At 51.4% G+C, this 17,742-nt stretch overlaps 6 protein-coding genes across 6 annotated transcripts; 4 read left to right on the top strand and 2 right to left on the bottom strand.

Moving 5' to 3' along the window:
• Positions 1-2,642: 2,642 nt before the first annotated feature.
• Positions 2,643-3,328, bottom strand: N7510_003551 (uncharacterized protein; the record flags this gene model as incomplete). Its single annotated transcript, XM_056975477.1, has 2 exons — positions 2,643-2,871; positions 3,108-3,328. 2 exons carry the CDS (start codon positions 3,326-3,328, stop codon positions 2,643-2,645), a joined length of 450 nt encoding a protein of 149 aa, XP_056835433.1.
• A 350-nt stretch (positions 3,329-3,678) lies between these two features.
• N7510_003552 (SWIRM domain-containing protein) lies at positions 3,679-4,840 on the top strand (the record flags this gene model as incomplete). The annotated part of the gene is made up of 2 exons (XM_056975478.1): positions 3,679-3,918; positions 3,962-4,840. 2 exons carry the CDS (start codon positions 3,679-3,681, stop codon positions 4,838-4,840), a joined length of 1,119 nt encoding a protein of 372 aa, XP_056835434.1.
• Positions 4,841-5,681: 841 nt separating this feature from the next.
• Positions 5,682-7,192, top strand: N7510_003553 (CDC50/LEM3 family protein; the record flags this gene model as incomplete). Its single annotated transcript, XM_056975479.1, has 6 exons — positions 5,682-5,778; positions 5,877-6,034; positions 6,097-6,162; positions 6,192-6,825; positions 6,877-7,039; positions 7,093-7,192. 6 exons carry the CDS (start codon positions 5,682-5,684, stop codon positions 7,190-7,192), a joined length of 1,218 nt encoding a protein of 405 aa, XP_056835435.1.
• Positions 7,193-7,702: 510 nt separating this feature from the next.
• Positions 7,703-8,699, top strand: N7510_003554 (zinc metalloprotease; the record flags this gene model as incomplete). The annotated part of the gene is made up of 2 exons (XM_056975480.1): positions 7,703-7,978; positions 8,034-8,699. 2 exons carry the CDS (start codon positions 7,703-7,705, stop codon positions 8,697-8,699), a joined length of 942 nt encoding a protein of 313 aa, XP_056835436.1.
• A 313-nt stretch (positions 8,700-9,012) lies between these two features.
• On the bottom strand, positions 9,013-12,443 carry spt16 (chromatin-remodeling protein SPT16; the record flags this gene model as incomplete). Its single annotated transcript, XM_056975481.1, has 7 exons — positions 9,013-9,498; positions 9,561-10,159; positions 10,215-11,643; positions 11,703-11,858; positions 11,927-12,048; positions 12,106-12,190; positions 12,264-12,443. The coding sequence occupies 7 exons, from the start codon at positions 12,441-12,443 to the stop codon at positions 9,013-9,015; spliced, it is 3,057 nt and encodes a 1,018-aa protein (XP_056835437.1).
• Positions 12,444-12,885: 442 nt separating this feature from the next.
• Positions 12,886-17,369, top strand: N7510_003556 (putative MFS monosaccharide transporter; the record flags this gene model as incomplete). Its single annotated transcript, XM_056975482.1, has 11 exons — positions 12,886-13,140; positions 13,219-13,367; positions 13,420-14,142; positions 14,407-14,413; positions 14,871-15,349; positions 15,408-15,485; positions 15,535-15,823; positions 15,883-16,076; positions 16,131-16,389; positions 16,463-16,907; positions 16,972-17,369. 11 exons carry the CDS (start codon positions 12,886-12,888, stop codon positions 17,367-17,369), a joined length of 3,276 nt encoding a protein of 1,091 aa, XP_056835438.1.
• Positions 17,370-17,742: the final 373 nt, after the last annotated feature.

Below are 17,742 nucleotides of genomic sequence, written 5' to 3' on the forward strand. Positions count from 1 at the left end.
GAATTATATGAAAGAGCTTCTGTACTATAAATTTTGCTAGAGTTAAAAAAAGTACCAGACTTATAGGCAAGGATCAATAAGCGCTATTAACGAAAAGACTTTATTAAGCTATTGGCTCATAATAGTAAATTAAAGATATCAGGAAGCTAGTTCTGAGATTTATAGGTTTATTTTAGATCCTTAATACTACCGGATTATCAGCGTATGGGTTATATTAAGATTAGTATCCAAAAATCTATATTTTATATTTCTTTACTTAATTAAGCCTTAGTTGTAAGGTAATAATAAACACCGCCCCACACTATATATAAAACGTAATGATAAATAGGAAGTCGAAGTTAAAAGACGAAAAGATCTTTTATAGTAATACGTAGTTCTTAATTGAATAGAATGGTTGGCCCTTAGAATTTAATCAGTGGGCCTTAGATATAGGGAGTAATTATAATGTTCTAAGACTTCTATATTAACTTAATACTGTGGTATAGTATACTGAATCATAAAGACAAAGGAAAAATAAACCTAACATATCTTAAGGGAAAATATCTAGAGGCGAAACGTTAGCAGTATATTACAAATCAAGAAGGATCTTTACCTAGTTATACTTCTTAGTTATATAAACCTGTACTCTATTTAGTACTCTTCTATATTCTTTGGACGATCATAGATAAATAGCCGCTATGGTTAAATTAGCCGTCCTTTGCTCAAGATGTAGAGGGTTCTAGAGGTTGTAATAGAACTTATACGTAAATTTGTCGAATCTTAATTTTTACAAATTTTATAAACATCAAGTATACTAGTAAGAACAAATGCTAACCTTTCTAGTTTATATAAAGTTTGAGATACTACTAGGGTGATAGCTATACGCCTCTAGATCAAGAAATTAAGTTGAAGGATATTCTCTAGTCTACCCCTACCTATAACCTCTAGAAGCGCGATATAGTTTTCCTTAACCTATATTAGTATATATTCAAAGAGGCCCTCTCGAAGTACTAGGATAGGAGTATTCCCTCAGGCTAAGAAGACGCTTAAGCTAACTAACCCTTTCCTAGATTATTTGTACCTCTACATTAATAGAGTTTTAGGTCTTAGTACTAGTAGGTCTGATAATCTAACCAGGCGGTACCGCTTAGGTAGTAACTTACCAGGAGTCCGCCTACTAAACGTCTATATAAGGGATATTTAGCTATAAGAATAGAGAGCTGTCGTTTTTCACTTGCTTAGAGAGATGGCGTCGAGACTCCGGGTAAGTCAGAGCGCCACGGTAGAGACCCTAGAAGGGGCGAGACCGTGAAGGAGAGCAAACGAGTGGGGGGAGTTGTATTGATTGAGTGATCTCTCAAAAGGGAAATCCTATCTATCTAGGGCAGTGGGCGCTGACACATCAGGTGTGACCGGATGTCAGATCAAGAAAGAAAATCAATAAAGAATTCAATTTGAGTACGTAGTCGACGGGAGATCCAAGTTGAGAAAGGGAAGAAGAGACAGAGGAAGAGTCTCTATTTATCTACAACAGTCCATGTCCTTTCTCAACTGTCAAACGCAATCCTCAAACGTAGTCCTCAACCTTGCATCATGTCGGAGTTACCAGGGCCATGGAAGTCTGCATTGTGGATGCCAGCATGACGGCTTCCTGAGACAGATGCCAACGGGTTCCCGAGACAGCGGTCCCGTCATACGCGGTTCCGTATGCGTAGTTCCGTTACGACTGGTCACATCAGGCACCTACCTCGCCATAAAGAAGAAGGATTAGAAATACGAATGCCTAAGGCCTATCTAGAAGCCCCCAGATTTAGAATGATTTAACGATATATCCGAAGTCAGTTGATACACATTGGGTAAATCGTGGACTAATCAGGAGTTCTCTAAGCCTCAAAGCTAGTCTCCCTATATCTAGCCAAGGGACGAGCATCCTTCATCTCATACCATAGTTCTCTAAATCCCACAAGGGAGCTCTAAGAACTAAGGTGGTTAGACAAATGAAACTTGCCATGGTAATGCGGGTATAGTATATGACGAATAACAACCATTCTCGTGCGTCTAGATAGCCCCCATATATATGATGAAAACAACGAGCAAATAATGAGCAAACAACAACCCATGGAAAGGTAATTAAGAAACTAAGAACGAATAATAAAGAGAGGAGTCGATAGAGGTCGCCAATCAGATGAGATAGGTAAGCAAGCATCAGGGGAAGACATGATAGAAGACTAGGTTAGAGGTGGAAATCAAGCCTAAACACAAACGACAAGAAGGGAAAGAGACAAATACGTGGCCCTATACAAGGAGGCATAGTATGCAATCTCAACATCCAATGGCATGCATTCGCAGTACATAAGAGCAGACGGAGTGCAATCAAAAGAACAAGTAGATCCACCGATTCACCGCATGCCGACAATAGTACAGCAGCACATACGGTACTAGCAGAAAGACGGTCATAATCAGAGCGAGAGTCATTAAGCTCCAGTCAACGTCCAGATGCTTATAGAACTTACGAGGAACAATCAAACACACAGATCGAAACTATAGACGGTAGCCTACGAACTAGCAGCATAATACTCGAAGGCGTCAGCGACGTACTGGTAAAACGAGATGAAAACGCAGACAACGCCTAGGCCGAAAAAGACCGATGCGGCTAGTGGCGATCACGGTGAGATCGAAGGGCGGGCATCCCGGGCCATCCAGAGTAATGAGGCGGAGATAGTGGGGGAGGCGAAAATAGCCATGTATATACTGATCTCAGGTTCCGGACGAGGTAGGCCACTGGCACGGGCGCGCAAGATGTCCTTACGGACATAGTACATAGCCAGCGGGACAAGGGGGACGCTAGTCATACGCCGACGATAATTGATAGCAACGCTAGGCCGCTCTAGCCTTCGTGGAAGTGATAACCCTTAGTTTAAATGAAAGCGTAGCCGACTAGAAAGGTATAGAGAAGGATAAATATGGTTGACGGACAGACGGCAAAGACCATATTAATTACTTCTATAAGAAGAGAAATGGCTTGGAGAGCGAATGGCCCACCCGTTTTATGAATGGCTATATGTTTCCGGTAAGAAGAACCCGATTGGAATCAGCACAAGAGCAGCAAGCATCGTTGCATAATCCACCGACGGCCGCCGCCCTGGAAACTGCTCTTGCTGACGACTCGGTTGCTCATCGGACTCGATATGGTTGTTCTGGTCGTGATGCTGGCACCCCCGCCAATCAGCCATGATGATCTCCCGGGCAGCCCACCGGTGTCGTCAGGTGATTCCTTCCCCCCGGCTGTAATTGAGTTTGGCGCTGCTGCCTGTGATGTCTCTGCCTGACCACCGCGGGACACGATCATTGGTCATCCCCACACGATCCGATCGCCGCTGGCTGGCCGCCAGCCAATCACCGCCGCCGCTGCGCCGTCAGCATGATATGAGTCAAGGCGGTGCTTGTCACCTGTTATCGCCACAGACAAAGAGACCCCGAAACTGACAAATCACCTGCCATCTTTCCATTGACTTCCAATATATCTCTCCCATCCCGTAATCCTTCTTCTCTCTTCATCTCTCCCTCTCCCTCTTCCCATTCCCATTATCACCATCATAACATAACCCTCTTCATCTTCCCAACCCCAACCCCCCCACTATTGCACCCCTCCCTTTCCCTAAATTCCACTGGCGATCGCCCCTGCATCCTGATCGGAAAATGACCTCATCCGTTGGGCTGCAGCAAGGCAAGCGCCCAACCACCATGAATCACCTACCCTCGGTGTCCAGCCTCATGTCGCCTCCCGAGACGAAGCCGCTCGAGAGCTTTCAGTCCTCCTTCTCGCCGCTGATGCCTCGGGACACATCGCTCGGTGGCGATGTTACGCTCCCGCCCATCTCAGCAGATCGGAAGCGCACCCAGTCCGAGATGGACCTGCCTTCCCCCCCCCGTGACCCCGTACACGGGGAACAAGAAGAGGAGATCTCAAACTGCAGAGCAGATCGAGCGAGATGTCAGCTCGTCGCGGGACCCTGTCCTCTTCCCGCGCCACGATTCCATCACCGAGGTTGCCACTGATGAGCCGCTCTTCGGCCCCATCGCCCCGCCGGCCGCTCAGGCCCTTGTGGAGCAGCACATCAATTCCCACATGGCGAGGTTTGAGAACAAACTGAACAAACCTACTCGTGATGAATATCTCCTGGCGCTCTCTTGTGTGCCGATGGTATCGACCCACTACAACCGCAACCCGCTGGCATGGGCCAGGGAGGAACGCGAGACCCTAGAGCGCCAGCTAATCTTGATGAACCGTTATCGTCCGGACGTGGAGGCGAAGCTGAAGAAGATCGCCCCAGCCCCGTCCAAGAAGATGGGGATCACCCAGCCGCGGGTGCAGCGCACACCCCGTGCCAAGCGAACCCCCAAATCTACCCCAAAACAACAGGCCCTGGATCACTTTGATTCACCCGGGTCGGCCGCGAAACCCTCCCGCACTCTGGGAACCGCCCGGGATGACACAGACTTTCACTCTCTCCAGGACTATTCACCCCCAGTGGAAACCCTCGGTGGCAATGCGAAAGCTCTGAAAGCAGACTGGAAGGGCCAGATGTTAGACTTGAGCAATGACCCGGACCGACATCTGCTCAGTCCGGCCGAGCTCAACCTCGCTTCCACGTTGCGCCTGTCGTGCGCGACGTATCTCTGCAGCAAGCGCCGTATCTTTGAAGCCCGCGTCAAGGCTTTAGGAGTCGGCAAGGAGTTCCGCAAGACGGACGCTCAGCAAGCCTGCAAGATTGATGTTAACAAAGCAAGCAAGCTTTGGACGGCCTATGAGCGTGTTGGCTGGTTCAAACCTGAGTTTTTCACCCGATTTCTACGGTGAAGGGCTCTGTTGTTCCATGGATCATCGCCACCTCGCCTCCTGGCAATATCTTTCCCCACGTACCTCATCTTTCTTTTGGTTATGCGTTCCTCTGCTGGCGTCGGATGATCACCGACGGTCCCTCCATTCTCGGCCTCGAGAGAGTGGCCTCCCCCCCCTGGGGACGAACGCTCCCCCCCCGAGTAACTGACCCATCTTCCGTCCCTCTGTGGACGATTCGACTATTTGACCCATTACAATTCCAGCATCGTCTTGCTGTGCTACACACAGAGACAATGACTTTGGATGGCATATAGGATTTCATGCCATCCCCACAATTGACCTTTCGACTTCCACACGACCCAATGGTCGTGGACGATTACGATTGCATTGACGACAACATTCCTTTCTCCGATCTCATTCCCTAACCCGTTTCGCTCTTTCATTCATTGCTGTTAGGCTCCTGGCTTTCGGCGTTTGGTACTGTCCTGCTTTTTCACTTACGTCTAGAATGGTAGGATTTGGTCTCTGGTGTTTGCCTCGTTGTGAATGATTTTGGTTTTTGTTCTCTCGGAGGGAACTCGGGCAGATAGGATGATGATACCCTGACATAACGATGGAACCATTCTCTTTTTCCATTCCCTGCCTATTCATCAATAGCACGTACGCAGTAGTATTCTATCATCGACTGAGGGCTCGCCCCACCGTGCTTACATAAACCCACCAATCAAAGCGCAGGGGTCACGGGTAAGTCAGGCCGCGCCACCTTTTCCTGACTTATCGTTTCGTCTTTTGGCTCAAGCCTTAGTCTTCCCTTCAAGGCTTCCCTTCTTCATCCATTCACGTCCATTATTTGCCCACCATGTCCCAGGCTGAGGTAACACGCACCGAATCCATCGACGAGCAGGAGCGTGCTCGAGATGCTGAGGACAAGAAGCCCAAGTCCCGGAGACCCGCCAGTACGCGCTCGGAGACCCTTTCCTCACCCCCTCGACTAGGCTGATTGTTTCCATAGATACTGCGTTTCGGCAGCAGCGGTTGAAAGCATGGCAGTGAGTCTTGCCGCCCGATCACCCTGCTCCCACCGCTCTTGAATTGCGCGCTGACCACTCTGACAGACCGATCCTGACTCCCAAAAGTGTGCTTCCTCTGTTTTTCATCGTTGGTGTCTTGTTCGCCCCGATCGGCGGGGTTCTCATATGGGCAAGCTCACAAGTAAGCATGGCCCTCCTGATTCCACGTTGAGTTTGAGCTGATGGGGGGATGTGCATGTACAGGTCCAAGAGATCAGCCTCGATTACAGCGACTGCACGAAACTAGCGCCCGAAGTTAATAGCAGTGACGTTTCAACAGGGGAATACTTGAGTGACAGTTTGGTATCATCGACTTTCCGGACAAAGTCCTCACAGAAGCCGTATTGGACCAAAACCTGCGACTCGCCGAATTCGTGTACTTGCCACCTTTTTTCAAGATTCCCAACGAACTTCCAGCACCGGTGTACATGTACTACCGGCTCACGAATTTCTACCAGAATCACCGCCGATATGTGCAGTCGCTGGAGTTGGATCAACTGAAGGGTACGGCGGTCCCGAATTCCACCATATCCGGAGGCACCTGCTCTCCTCTCGACATCGATCCCGTTACAAAGAAGGCCTACTATCCCTGTGGGCTCATTGCCAACTCCCAATTCAATGACACCATTGGCAACCCCAAGAATCTAAACTTAAACTCAACTTACGACATGAGCAAGAACGGAATTGCCTGGGCAAGTGATAAAGATCTCGTCAAGAAGACCCAATACCAGCCAGACCAGGTGGTCCCGCCGCCCAACTGGGAGCTCAGGTATCCCCAAGGGTATACTGCCTCTAACATGCCCGACCTTCATAACGACGAAGATTTTTTGGTTTGGATGAGAACTGCTGGCTTGCCAGCGTTCAGCAAACTCTCTCGTCGAAATGACGATGCCGCCATGCCGGAAGGCCTGTACCGGTTGGATATCGTGGATAGTAAGCAGCGCTCGACCTCTTTTGGCTTGTCAGATGCTAATTATGAGCTAGATTTCCCAGTGACCGAGTACGACGGAACCAAGTCAATTTTGATCTCTACCCGTACTGTCATGGGTGGCAAGAATCCTTCTATGGGGATTGCCTATGTGGTCATTGGCGGTTTCTGTGTGCTCCTCGGGGTGTTGTTCACGATTGCCCACTTGGTCCGACCCAGGTAAGATTTGCTTTGAGTGACCGTCGCAGTATCTGGGCTAATTTGTGGCGCAGGAAATTGGGTGACCATACCTATCTCACTTGGGAGTCGAATCAGCCCAGCACCGCAGTCGCCACAGGCCGAGATGACCGATTTGGGCCTAATGCCATTTGAGAATCTCACTTTTAGGCACTTCCATACTTTTTCATGGCGTCTTTAAATTTTCCTTCTTTCTCCCCTGGACTGGATCTGGCTGTACTCAATACCTTTCTTTTTTTGCCCCTACGCGCATTGGGCTTGTGAATTATTAAGAATCTGTTCTTGGCCATGGTGTTTTGCAAGGAGTTTTTTGTATTTAACCCACATTGCAGATGGCCCCAATATACATTCTTTCTGTTTGGCAACATTTGGATGACCTCACGTCACGTTTCAGCAATGTCTCGGAACTCGCGCCAGGCCAGTCGGCCGCTGCCTTCTCGCTCTGGGGGCCCGCATGCTCGGAGGGATCCCTTACGCGCAACATGCATTCCATCCATGACGCAGCATTCCTTGTGGCCGGGACCATGTTGACTGAGCATGAAGGCTGCGACTCGGGCCATGTAGACACAAGGAACCAAATTTCTCTTTCTGTTTGGAGACAGTGTGGCAGGCGAAGACATTCAGGGCGTGCAGAACACCGGCAACATGGCCTTTCTCTCCTTTTTTCAGCTCGTGGCCCTATCCATTCTTTTCTTGCAGGCCCAATACAGTAGTGCTGCTCTTTTGAATCGAGGCATCTGCGCAACGGAAGACCCCGATGAATCTCTCCTGGGCGAGTTACAGCGTTTGAAGTCGAATGAAGCGCAGTCCGATCCCACGGCCGAGGGTCGGTTGTTGCCCATCGAAATAGACACCTGGTTTCATATCATCAGGAGCGAGGCAGAGACTGATCAGGTCTCACAAGAGATGGTTGCTGCTCAGGTCTGTTATCCCCTTTTCCACTTACATCCATGCCGGTGTGTTGATTGCTTCGCAGCTTTCGATCCTGCAATATGCTTATATGAATACAACCATCTCATATCGATTGCAAGGCGTGACTTGGCACGTTAACGACACTTGGGCCCGTAATGAGGATGAGTTGGGCATGAAGCGGGCCCTCCGACAAGGCAGTTATCAGACCCTGAACGTCTATTTCCAAACCGATCTCGAAATGCCTCCTGGGGAGCAGGCTGGGCGAGCCACTGAACACCGTGGGAACAGTGTGTCGAGCGATATGTCATCCAGCGTCCTGGGGTTCTGTACCTTGCCCGACCCCAGTATCAATATCAGGAGCGCCTATGCAGACTATGTCAAAGATGGTTGCAACATCCTGGCTAAAACGATGCCTGGTGGCTCACTGGACTTGTACAATCGGGGCGGGACTGCTATTCACGAGATTGGGCACTGGAATGGTCTTCTGCACACCTTCCAGGGGGAGTCGTGCTCGCCAGACAACGCAGGCGACTATATCGGTGACACGCCTCAGCAATCCACTCCTACTGATGGCTGTCCGGCTCGCAAAGATTCTTGCCCTGATTCGCCCGGCCTGGATGCAATCCATGATTTTATGGATTACTCGTCCGACGTGTGCTACGAAAGTTTCACCCCTGGCCAAGGGAAACGGATGCGAAGCATGTGGGCGGTCATGCGCGCTGGCAAATGAAGCGGGTCGATGTTTTCGTTCTGTACATTCGATCACTTCTTTTGGAACCCCCAAAGATGTAGTGTAGCTTACCAGTCATTCGCATACCGGAATGATCTACTCCTATCGGGCTTACTCGTTGGATTACGAGACTCTCGTCAATGCAGAAATCAACGACTTAAATATGATTTTTGTTCGCAAATACCCTCGAAAGTTAGGTACTCCTACCTAGGTACCCGTTGTAGCCAGGTGCAGCTTGAGGGAAGATACAAGAAGAACAAAAAAAGCAGGAATGAAAAAGCACAATGCCTCCTCCATGTCGGCGCCCTCGATACTAGCGCTTGCGTTTAGTTCCGCGGTCGTCGTCCATACTGCTTTCCTTATCCTTCTTCTTGGCCTTCTTCTCGAGCTCGTCCCAATCCTCGCCACTCTCTTCATCCGCACTGAAATCACTCGCATCTGCGCTAGCGTCATCATCATATTCCTCGCTATCTTCCTCGGAGCTTTCATCGGCGGCAAGCTCTGATTCAGAAAGTTCAAAGGCCGACTCTTCTTCCTCCTCGGAGCCATCTTCCGAATCTGATTCGGCTGCCAGGAATGACCACCCACCGTCGGCAAAGAAGCCGTACGGATCACTTACAACCGTTTTTATGATTGTGGTCCAGTTAAGATTCAGCGGTCCCTCGGAGAATGGGATATCAACGGAATCAAGCCAGTCTTTGACCCCCTCTAGAGCCTCAACCGGAATCGTGTTGATGTGCACAGGAGGACGATGGAAGTCCTTAAAGACGAACACCATGTCGAAGTTTTTGAGCCCAAACTGCAATTGTACTTATTAGCAAAAAAGGAAGGTTCAACAGGGGAAGACCAAGTGGACGTTACCTGCACTCTTTCTAGATGTGCAATCTCAATCTCGTTCAAGGTGATGACCATGAATGGTGGCTCAGTCAGTTGAACCAATGCATCCGTGGTCGGCTGAATCAGAACGTTAGAGCGGTTGGGAACACCGGTAAAGCCAATCTCTCGGAACGGGATGTCGACATCCACTCCCTCATCTTTTCCGGCATCCGCAACCTTCTCTGCAAAGGCCTTGAACTCGCGGTTGAGAGCTGCTCTCCGGCGTCTCTCCTCCTGCTCTGCCTCGAACTCCTCTTCGTCCCCATATCGATGCTTGCGCCGGCGGTTTCCAGTTTCATCAAATTGCATCTCAGTGGCCTCGCGGTAGAATTGGACATCTCTGGTCTTTCTCTTCCCAATCATGATGGGAGTCTTCAAATGCACATGAATGACCACAATCAGTTCATGGTCACATGGCTGGAAAAAGAGATGCTTGATATTGCTAAAGAGAACGTCCACATGCTCATTGCGGAAAGGCGACAGATACCGGAGACCATTTTGGTGGATTTCGACTTCGCCCGGGACCCGCTTTCCATCCAACGGTGGCCGAAGGTAGACATCAGGGAGCTTCACAGGCCGACGGTCTAGCATAGAGTCAGTATTAACGTAGCGGCAGTCAGAAAAACTACGCAGACTTACTCCTGATCTCGACAAGCTTGTCTTGCTCGACCACATCTTCCATCTCCTTCTTCTCTTGCTCCTTCCGCAAGGCAGTCTTCCGCAGCTCTGTGATGTCCTGCGCCACCTGTGCCAATCGATCATTGTCCTTCGACCGTAGCGTCAGATTGCGGACGAAGTGAGCGGAGATGTCTTCGAATGGTTGGTCATCTTTCCGGCCAACTCCCTGACCCGGCGACAGGAAATTAATACGCAGATAGGCGTATTCTCCCTCATCGCTCTTGCTAGCATTCTTGATGGTATTGATATGGAATGGCACTGGTCTGCCCATAATGGGCACAATGACGGTAGCAGCTTTGTGGTCAACATAGATGGTCAGGTCTTTGACCTTGGCGGGCAGTTGATTATCTCGTTTATAAGACTCAAAGCGCTTGAATTTCTTTTGGGCCACACCATTTTCATCACCAGTGGTACCGGCAAACCTGTCCAAGCCCTCCCTGGTTTTCTTCAAAGCCAGTTCCTTTTGATGCTCGCGGCGACGCGCTTCAGCGCCTTCGTTGATCTGGGTTGGCCGCTCAGCACGAAGCTTGGTTCTGGTGACATTCCTGCTATTAACAGTGCTGGACTTAGTGTCCTTCTTCTCCTTGGCTGGCTTTTCCGGCTCTTCCTCGTCTCCAAAGTAGAAGGAGACTGAATCCATGTCAATACCGGCATCCTTGGTAAAGACATGAGGGCCACTTTCTCCGACTCGCACTGTATCGGTGATAACCATGGAATAGACGCTGTTTTTGGCCTTCGCGTCCGGATCATTCACGTCAGTCAGACCAATGGTGATTGAAAGAGTCATGCCGTTCTTCAAGGTCTTGTTATTTTTGGAATTGAGCACCATGTTGGCATCTCGAAGCTCAATTCCGATCCCAGCCCCAATGCTCTTGACAAAGTGGCTCTCGAGTTCAGGCTTCTTGGCTCGGACGAGTCCTAGTGCCTTGTTGTAGACGTCTTTGGCAACCGCACCGTCACGGATCTCCTTCAAAACGGCTTCGTGGATGTTCAGCAGAATTGCGTAGTTTGCCTCCTGAGATTTGCTGGGATCAACCAAATAGGTACGCCCAATGAGTGAGCTGTAAGTTTTGTATCTGATTCCGAAGCTGGACAGGATGATTCCAGGCTGAAGGTTGTTGTTGTTGGAGGTTGCGGTGAGCTTCAGGTCGTATGCTCCTCCACTCTGAATCACTGGCCCGTAGGCCCAGTCGATTTGCCCGGCATCGAACTCCGAAGGTAGTTTCGGAAGCTTATTGAAGAACTTGGCTTCGTCAATCTTTGCGTCGACTTTGTTCGCGAGGGCTTTGTGCGTCATTTGCTTTTCTTCGTCGAGCAACCGTGACATCTCATCGACGAAATATTCGGACATCAGGCCACTACATGCCCTCGATGCATTTCGAATAGCAACCTACCACCCTGTCAGTGTCTCGTAATGGAAGTGTTAAGAAGGGATCCCAAAAGACTGACCAGTTCGTCGGGATCCTTGACCGAAAAGGCACTCGCAGACAGCGCTGAAGCGATGTCGACCTCCTCGACCTCCTTTGAAATATCTGAAAAAGCCCGTTTCCATTCCTCGGCAAAGGGACCGGAGGTTGCGTCCTTAGGTAACACACCGACTTTCTTCTGTTGCAGTGACCGTTAGTTTGAGTTGACCCAGTCAAGTTTTGCCGTATATGGGTGAAGCTACTTACTCCCGCACCCTTGATGACATCCAAGCACTTTTCAAAAGCCTTCGTCTTGGACTCTGGATCCTTCGTAGTGACCAGGATCTCAACGGGAATCTTGCCACCTTTGAGGGGTTCCAGGTGTTTGGCTGTATTGTCACTTCGTTAGTGATGTGTTCTCCAGCGGTGGATCCAGTTGTTATCACCTTTCTTTGCCGCAGTGACCACATATAGCGCTTCGGTGGTCAGGACCAGGAGCGTCGCTGGAAATTCATAACCGAGGAGCCAAAACTATTCTCAGCTTCGATTAGCAATCGGGAATATGCCAGCAACGAGCACTTCAGCCGGAAATTCGATGACTCACATGCATGGCATTGCTTTTCTGAAACGAGTTCTCTTCGTCGGTTTTGCCCATGAGAATGACGATCGAGCCCGCGCCATCAAATAGAGCATTCCCTGTGCGCTTGTCTGTCTTCCAGGTCGAGTACAAGTTGGACAGCCGGTTGAAGAAAGTGGTCTTGTCAATCACAATCTCCTCGGCCATGATGGCGGTTTGGTGCGGGCGAAGTCCGCCGCTGCCAGGGAGGCCGGTTGGTGAGCCGGCAAACTGTCGAGGGAGAGGGATGGGTTGTAAAGCACAGAGAGATGTGTCACTATCAAGAGGAGATGAGCCAAAGCAGTGGATGGCGTGATGTTGGGATGGGGAGGTAGGAGACTGATGAAGAGAGAGAAAGGGAAGAGAAAGAGCTAAGGAGCTTTGCGGGCGACGCGAAAAGCGCGTTTCTGCGCACTTGGAATGAACGGGCGACCGTAGCTTCTTCTATAGCCATTCTGGGATGAGCCATCTTTTTACCTACGTTTCTCTCTCACTCACTCATGGTATCTGCAGCGCCCCCCGGTGCAATTGGGCTCTGAGCTCGGTGATCTTTCACTGGAGCTGCAGTGAATGCTCTGGCCCAGAGCACTCGATTCTGCATGGCCCCGACATGAATCCCGCCATGAACCCAGGCAATATCGAGTCTCGCCTGAGTGAATCGGGCAGTTCACCTCGCCGGAAACCTCGCAATGATGCAGCTACGGGCGCCTCGGCGGCCGGTGTCCGTGCAGTCAGCGCTCAGATGGTGGCGTTCTATTTCAGGGCACCTATCAAAGCATTTTTTCGCACGCGTGTTGAGTATGTGGCTTTGAAATCCCCTCCGAACGAAGCCTCCGTTGTTGACCCACCGTATTGTAGTTACATGGTACATCCTCCAATTGATCCGCAATCCCTACACGTCCCTTCGACTGATAATTCCCGCCTTTGGTCACATTTCGAATAGGCATTCGCAAGAGCCGTGAACCCGCGTGTCGCAGAAGGCAAATGGTCATTGCATACCACCACCCCCGGGTTGCTACTCCACGCCGTTCGAACCTATGGCTGGAGATTTATCCCCAATCAGGTCTTGCCTCCTTTAATGGCAAATGCTGGGTAGGACCGTGGAGCCATGCGCACCTGTACCGAGTCTTCTAACCGTGTTCAGGGTCGGCGCTGTTCTCTACACCTCTTATCTCCAAGTCCTGGGAGTGCTTCATGAACCTGTGTCCCAGGGAGTCAAGCGAGTCTGGCCTCCTGCCCCTCCCTCTTCCACCTTTCTTGCGGGGTTCTCCGCCGGTGCCATCCAGTCGGTGGTAGCGGCTCCTCTCGACGCTCTCCAGGTTCGACTGCGGACCAGCGACATGCTGGAGGGCCAGTATCGGAGCATGTTGCATTACGGCCACCATAAGCTCCAACAGATCGGTCTCCGTGGGGTCTTTGCGGGCTGGGGTCTCTCGTTCCTGCGTGACTCTTTCGGCTCGGCCGTGTTTTTCTCGGCTTTTGAATACGTCAAGTCGCAGTCGTATTACTCTTTTGTCACCTGGTACTACGGATCCCTCCACACCGACCGCCTGGACATCCTCCCCAGCTCTGGCTCCAGCGACCGCGGCGTGCCTCTCATCAAACCCCACTACGCATTGGAGCCCTGCTTCCTAATGATGGCCGGGGTGGTGGCCTCGGTGGCCCAGCAAGCCATCCAACATCCGCTAAGTACGATCCAAGACCTTCACCTCGGCCGGCTGGAATATCTGGACCACCAGGCCAGCCTCGATCCCTCCCGAACCCAGATGCTGCGGCTCTACTACCACGCGTACCAGGAAACCCTTAAGCGTTGCCGACGCAAGGCTGCCCGGGCCGGGGGTGGCGGCCGTGGCTGTTCCGCGGCTTTGTGAGCAGTGCCCTCCGCCAAGTGCCCAGCACGAGCGCCGGACTCGTGATTTTCGAACTTGTGCGGCGGCGGTATGCGAACCCGGCGGATGCGATCCACCTCCAGAAGGACGGATATGACATTCTCCTGACCTAGAGTACATATACCTTTCTCGCTGTATATACATACTGTCCATAGGTACATAAATGATATATTCTTGACTGATCCGTGGTGAGTGGGGATCATGAGCCCCTATTGCGGGTGGGTGGAGACCAACTCTGACAGGTACCGGGTACCTCTGTTGGTTATGAAGTGACCATAGTGATTGCAAGTCACCAGTACCCACTCCCTCTCAGCTGCACGCGTTCAGCCCCAGATAACCGGTTCCTCGTCTTCTATTCTTTTTCTATTTCTCCTCATCATCTTCTTCTTCTCCTCGCCTGCAATTATCATCCGACCTGAAGCTATCCTCGTGTGTCGACCACCCTACCGCACCACCTGATTGCCTACCTCGTCATCCTGCGTCGGTGATCCATCCTCTGTAGCCCGAACTAGTGCCTACGGCCTGACTCTGTGGCGTCCCCTGGTCTTTCTTCCCCGCTAAACACTCACCACTACTACTACTATCTTTCTTCCGTCATCACATTACTCTCCTCCCCCTCCTTCCTTCCCCACGTACTCACTTCGATCGTAACCCGATCGGCCCACGCATTCTTTTTCTCCCGCCTCCAGAGGGCTGATCTTATCAGCCCCCCACCACCGCCATCATTCCTCCCTCAGCGTCTTCCTCCCAACGCGGCTCCATAATTCCCCTCCGCTCCCTCAACGACTCCCCTTCCCCAGATCGATCCATCAAGGTGCTGGAGTCCGCCAGTGAGAAGGGCAGCCGACGCTCTTCTCATTCGTCTGTCCGCTCGGACTCGGACTTCTCTATCTGGTCGGATACAGGGGACCTTGCTGAGCAACTGGCCGAGGCTGAAGATCCGCTTCAGATCCGCCTCCGCAAGTCTGTGGACCGGGAGCTCTTGGGTCGCCGAGGGCGAAGGAAGCACTCGAAGCGGGTCCACTACCCCTCGGACCTCCAAGACGGCATCGACCTCGAGAAGATCGAAATCCCCAACCCCCCTCCGCGCCGTATTTCCAAGGTCGAGCGTTTCTTAGCCATCGCCATGTCCCCAAGCACCCGTCAGAATGCGCAAAGTCATGGCTTGGTTGGAAAGCCACTGCTGTAAGTCCCCGTATAGCCCAAGGAAGAAAGGGAACGACCGTACTAATCCACCGTGTAGCTACTTCACCAGCGTTTTTGTATCATTAGGCGTATTTCTGTTTGGCTATGACCAGGGGGTGATGTCAGGCATCATCACGTTCGTCTTCGCGAGTCCTCAGCCCCTTGGAAAAGCTAACGAATGACAGTGGCTGGTACTTCAAAGACTACTTCGACCAACCCTCTCGGGCGACTATTGGGACCGTGGTTGCTATCTTGGAGGTTGGCGCGTTCATTGCCTCGCTCTTAGTTGGCCGCATAGGCGACCTCATCGGCCGTCGACGGACCATCCTCTACGGCTCGGCCGTGTTCTTCATTGGGGGTGCCTTTCAGGCATTCTCGACAGGGATGCCCATGATGATGGTGGGACGGATTATTGCCGGTCTCGGAGTCGGCGCGCTGTCGACCATAGTGCCTGTCTACCAGTCTGAAATCTCGGTATAGTCCTTGAACCGCTTCCCCCCTCCCCCCCAAAATGTGCTGACATGCCCTGGCAGCCGCCCCACAGCCGAGGAAAATTGGCCTGTATCGAATTCACCGGGAATATCTCTGGATACGCCGCCAGTGTCTGGGTAGACTACTTCTGCAGCTTCATCGACAACAACTACTCCTGGCGCCTCCCACTATTGTTCCAGTGCGTGATGGGTGCACTTCTGGGTGTTGGGAGTTTGATTATCTGTGAATCGCCCAGGTAAGTCTACTCACCTCTCACAAATAGCTCTAGATCTTGCGCTCATTGTTTCAGATGGCTCTTGGATAATGACCATGACGAGGAGGGAATGGTTGTTATCGCCAATCTGTATGGTGGAGGCGATTTGCACAATGACAAAGCCCGCCAGGAGTATCGTGAAATCAAAATGAATGTACTCCTGCAGCGTCAGGAGGGCGAGCGCTCGTACATGGATATGTTCCGTCGGTATCGCAAGCGCGTCCTGATCGCCATGTCCGCGCAGGCTTTGGCGCAGCTCAACGGCATCAACGTTATTTCCTATTACGCTCCCTTGGTGTTCGAGGCAAGTCGTGTCCCTACTCGGCATTATACTTCGAGATAGACAACGTGCTGACTGGAGTGTACAGAGCGCCGGTTGGGCTGGCCGTGATGCAATTTTGATGACTGGGATCAACGGAATCACATACCTATTGAGTACGGTGCCGCCGTGGTATCTGGTCGACCGCTGGGGTCGGCGGCCAATTCTCCTTTGGGGCGCCGTGGCCATGATCGTCTCGCTATCGCTGATCTCGTATTGGATTTATATCGATATTGCCGCCACGCCGACGCTGACAGTCATCTTTGTAATGATCTACAATGCGGCTTTCGGCGCATCCTGGGGCCCCATTCCGTGGCTCTACCCCCCGGAGATTTTGCCCTTGAGTATTCGTGCTAAAGGCGCTAGCCTGAGTACCGCCACGAACTGGGCATTTAACTGGCTCGTGGGAGAGGTAACACCGGTCCTCCAAGCGGTAATTAAGTGGCGGCTTTACTTGGTGCATGCCTTCTTCTGCGCATGCAGTTTTGTGATGGGTAAGTGTTGTTGACGTGCGCATTGCATAGACCCCACTGAACTAATTCTCGCTCTTCTGTCTAGTCTACTTTCTCTACCCCGAAACAAGCGGGGTCCGCCTGGAAGATATGGACCTCTTATTTGGAGATGCAACAACAGCCATGCCAACCCCCGCCACGGATGGTGAGCGCGGGTCTCTGATGGGTGCTGGCTCACCTGTCCCCTCGCTCGACATTCGTCGACCGTACGGCCAATTGGGGGCCGAGAGCGCCATCCCAGGGCTTGACATCGACCCCCCGTCCCTGAGCAACTCCGGCCCCGGCAAATCTGGACGCCCAGATTCTCAGCAAGGCAGTGCTGGTCGCAGCGAAGGGATCGGGGGCTGGATCTCGAACATGGTGAACCGGCACCGGGGACCAGGCAGCAAGCCCAGCAGCAGCCAGTACCGGCGCATTGAGCAGGGAGAGGGCGATGGATCGTAAACATCATGTCCTCTTCCTTTCTTTTGTTCTTCTTTGTTGGCATTGGATGTGGCCTCTTATATTCGCTTGTTTTCTCCCTCTCCTGTATAGTGCCGACCCTCCCATTCATTTCCTTGGACTCTCCTAGCTCATAGAGGCCTTCTCCTAGGTCCTTGGTATCTAGTTAATACATCGTTATTTGCATACTAAGTATAGGTATCTACTTATAGAATTACGGATCAATGTTGTTCCCGCCCGGAAACGGCGCCCCCAACCGGTGGGCCTGTTTATCCTTTGTGGCCAGCTCGTCCGCTTCAGCCCTCCCTCTTCTTCCCTTCTATTTTCTCTCTCTCGCTCTCCTTCTATTGTTTCTTATTTCATTTTAGCCCGGACA

Source organism: Penicillium lagena (assembly GCF_028827675.1).
Source record: "Penicillium lagena strain IBT 129212 chromosome Unknown utg000002l_segment0_segment0, whole genome shotgun sequence".
Classification (NCBI taxonomy): domain Eukaryota; kingdom Fungi; phylum Ascomycota; class Eurotiomycetes; order Eurotiales; family Aspergillaceae; genus Penicillium; species Penicillium lagena.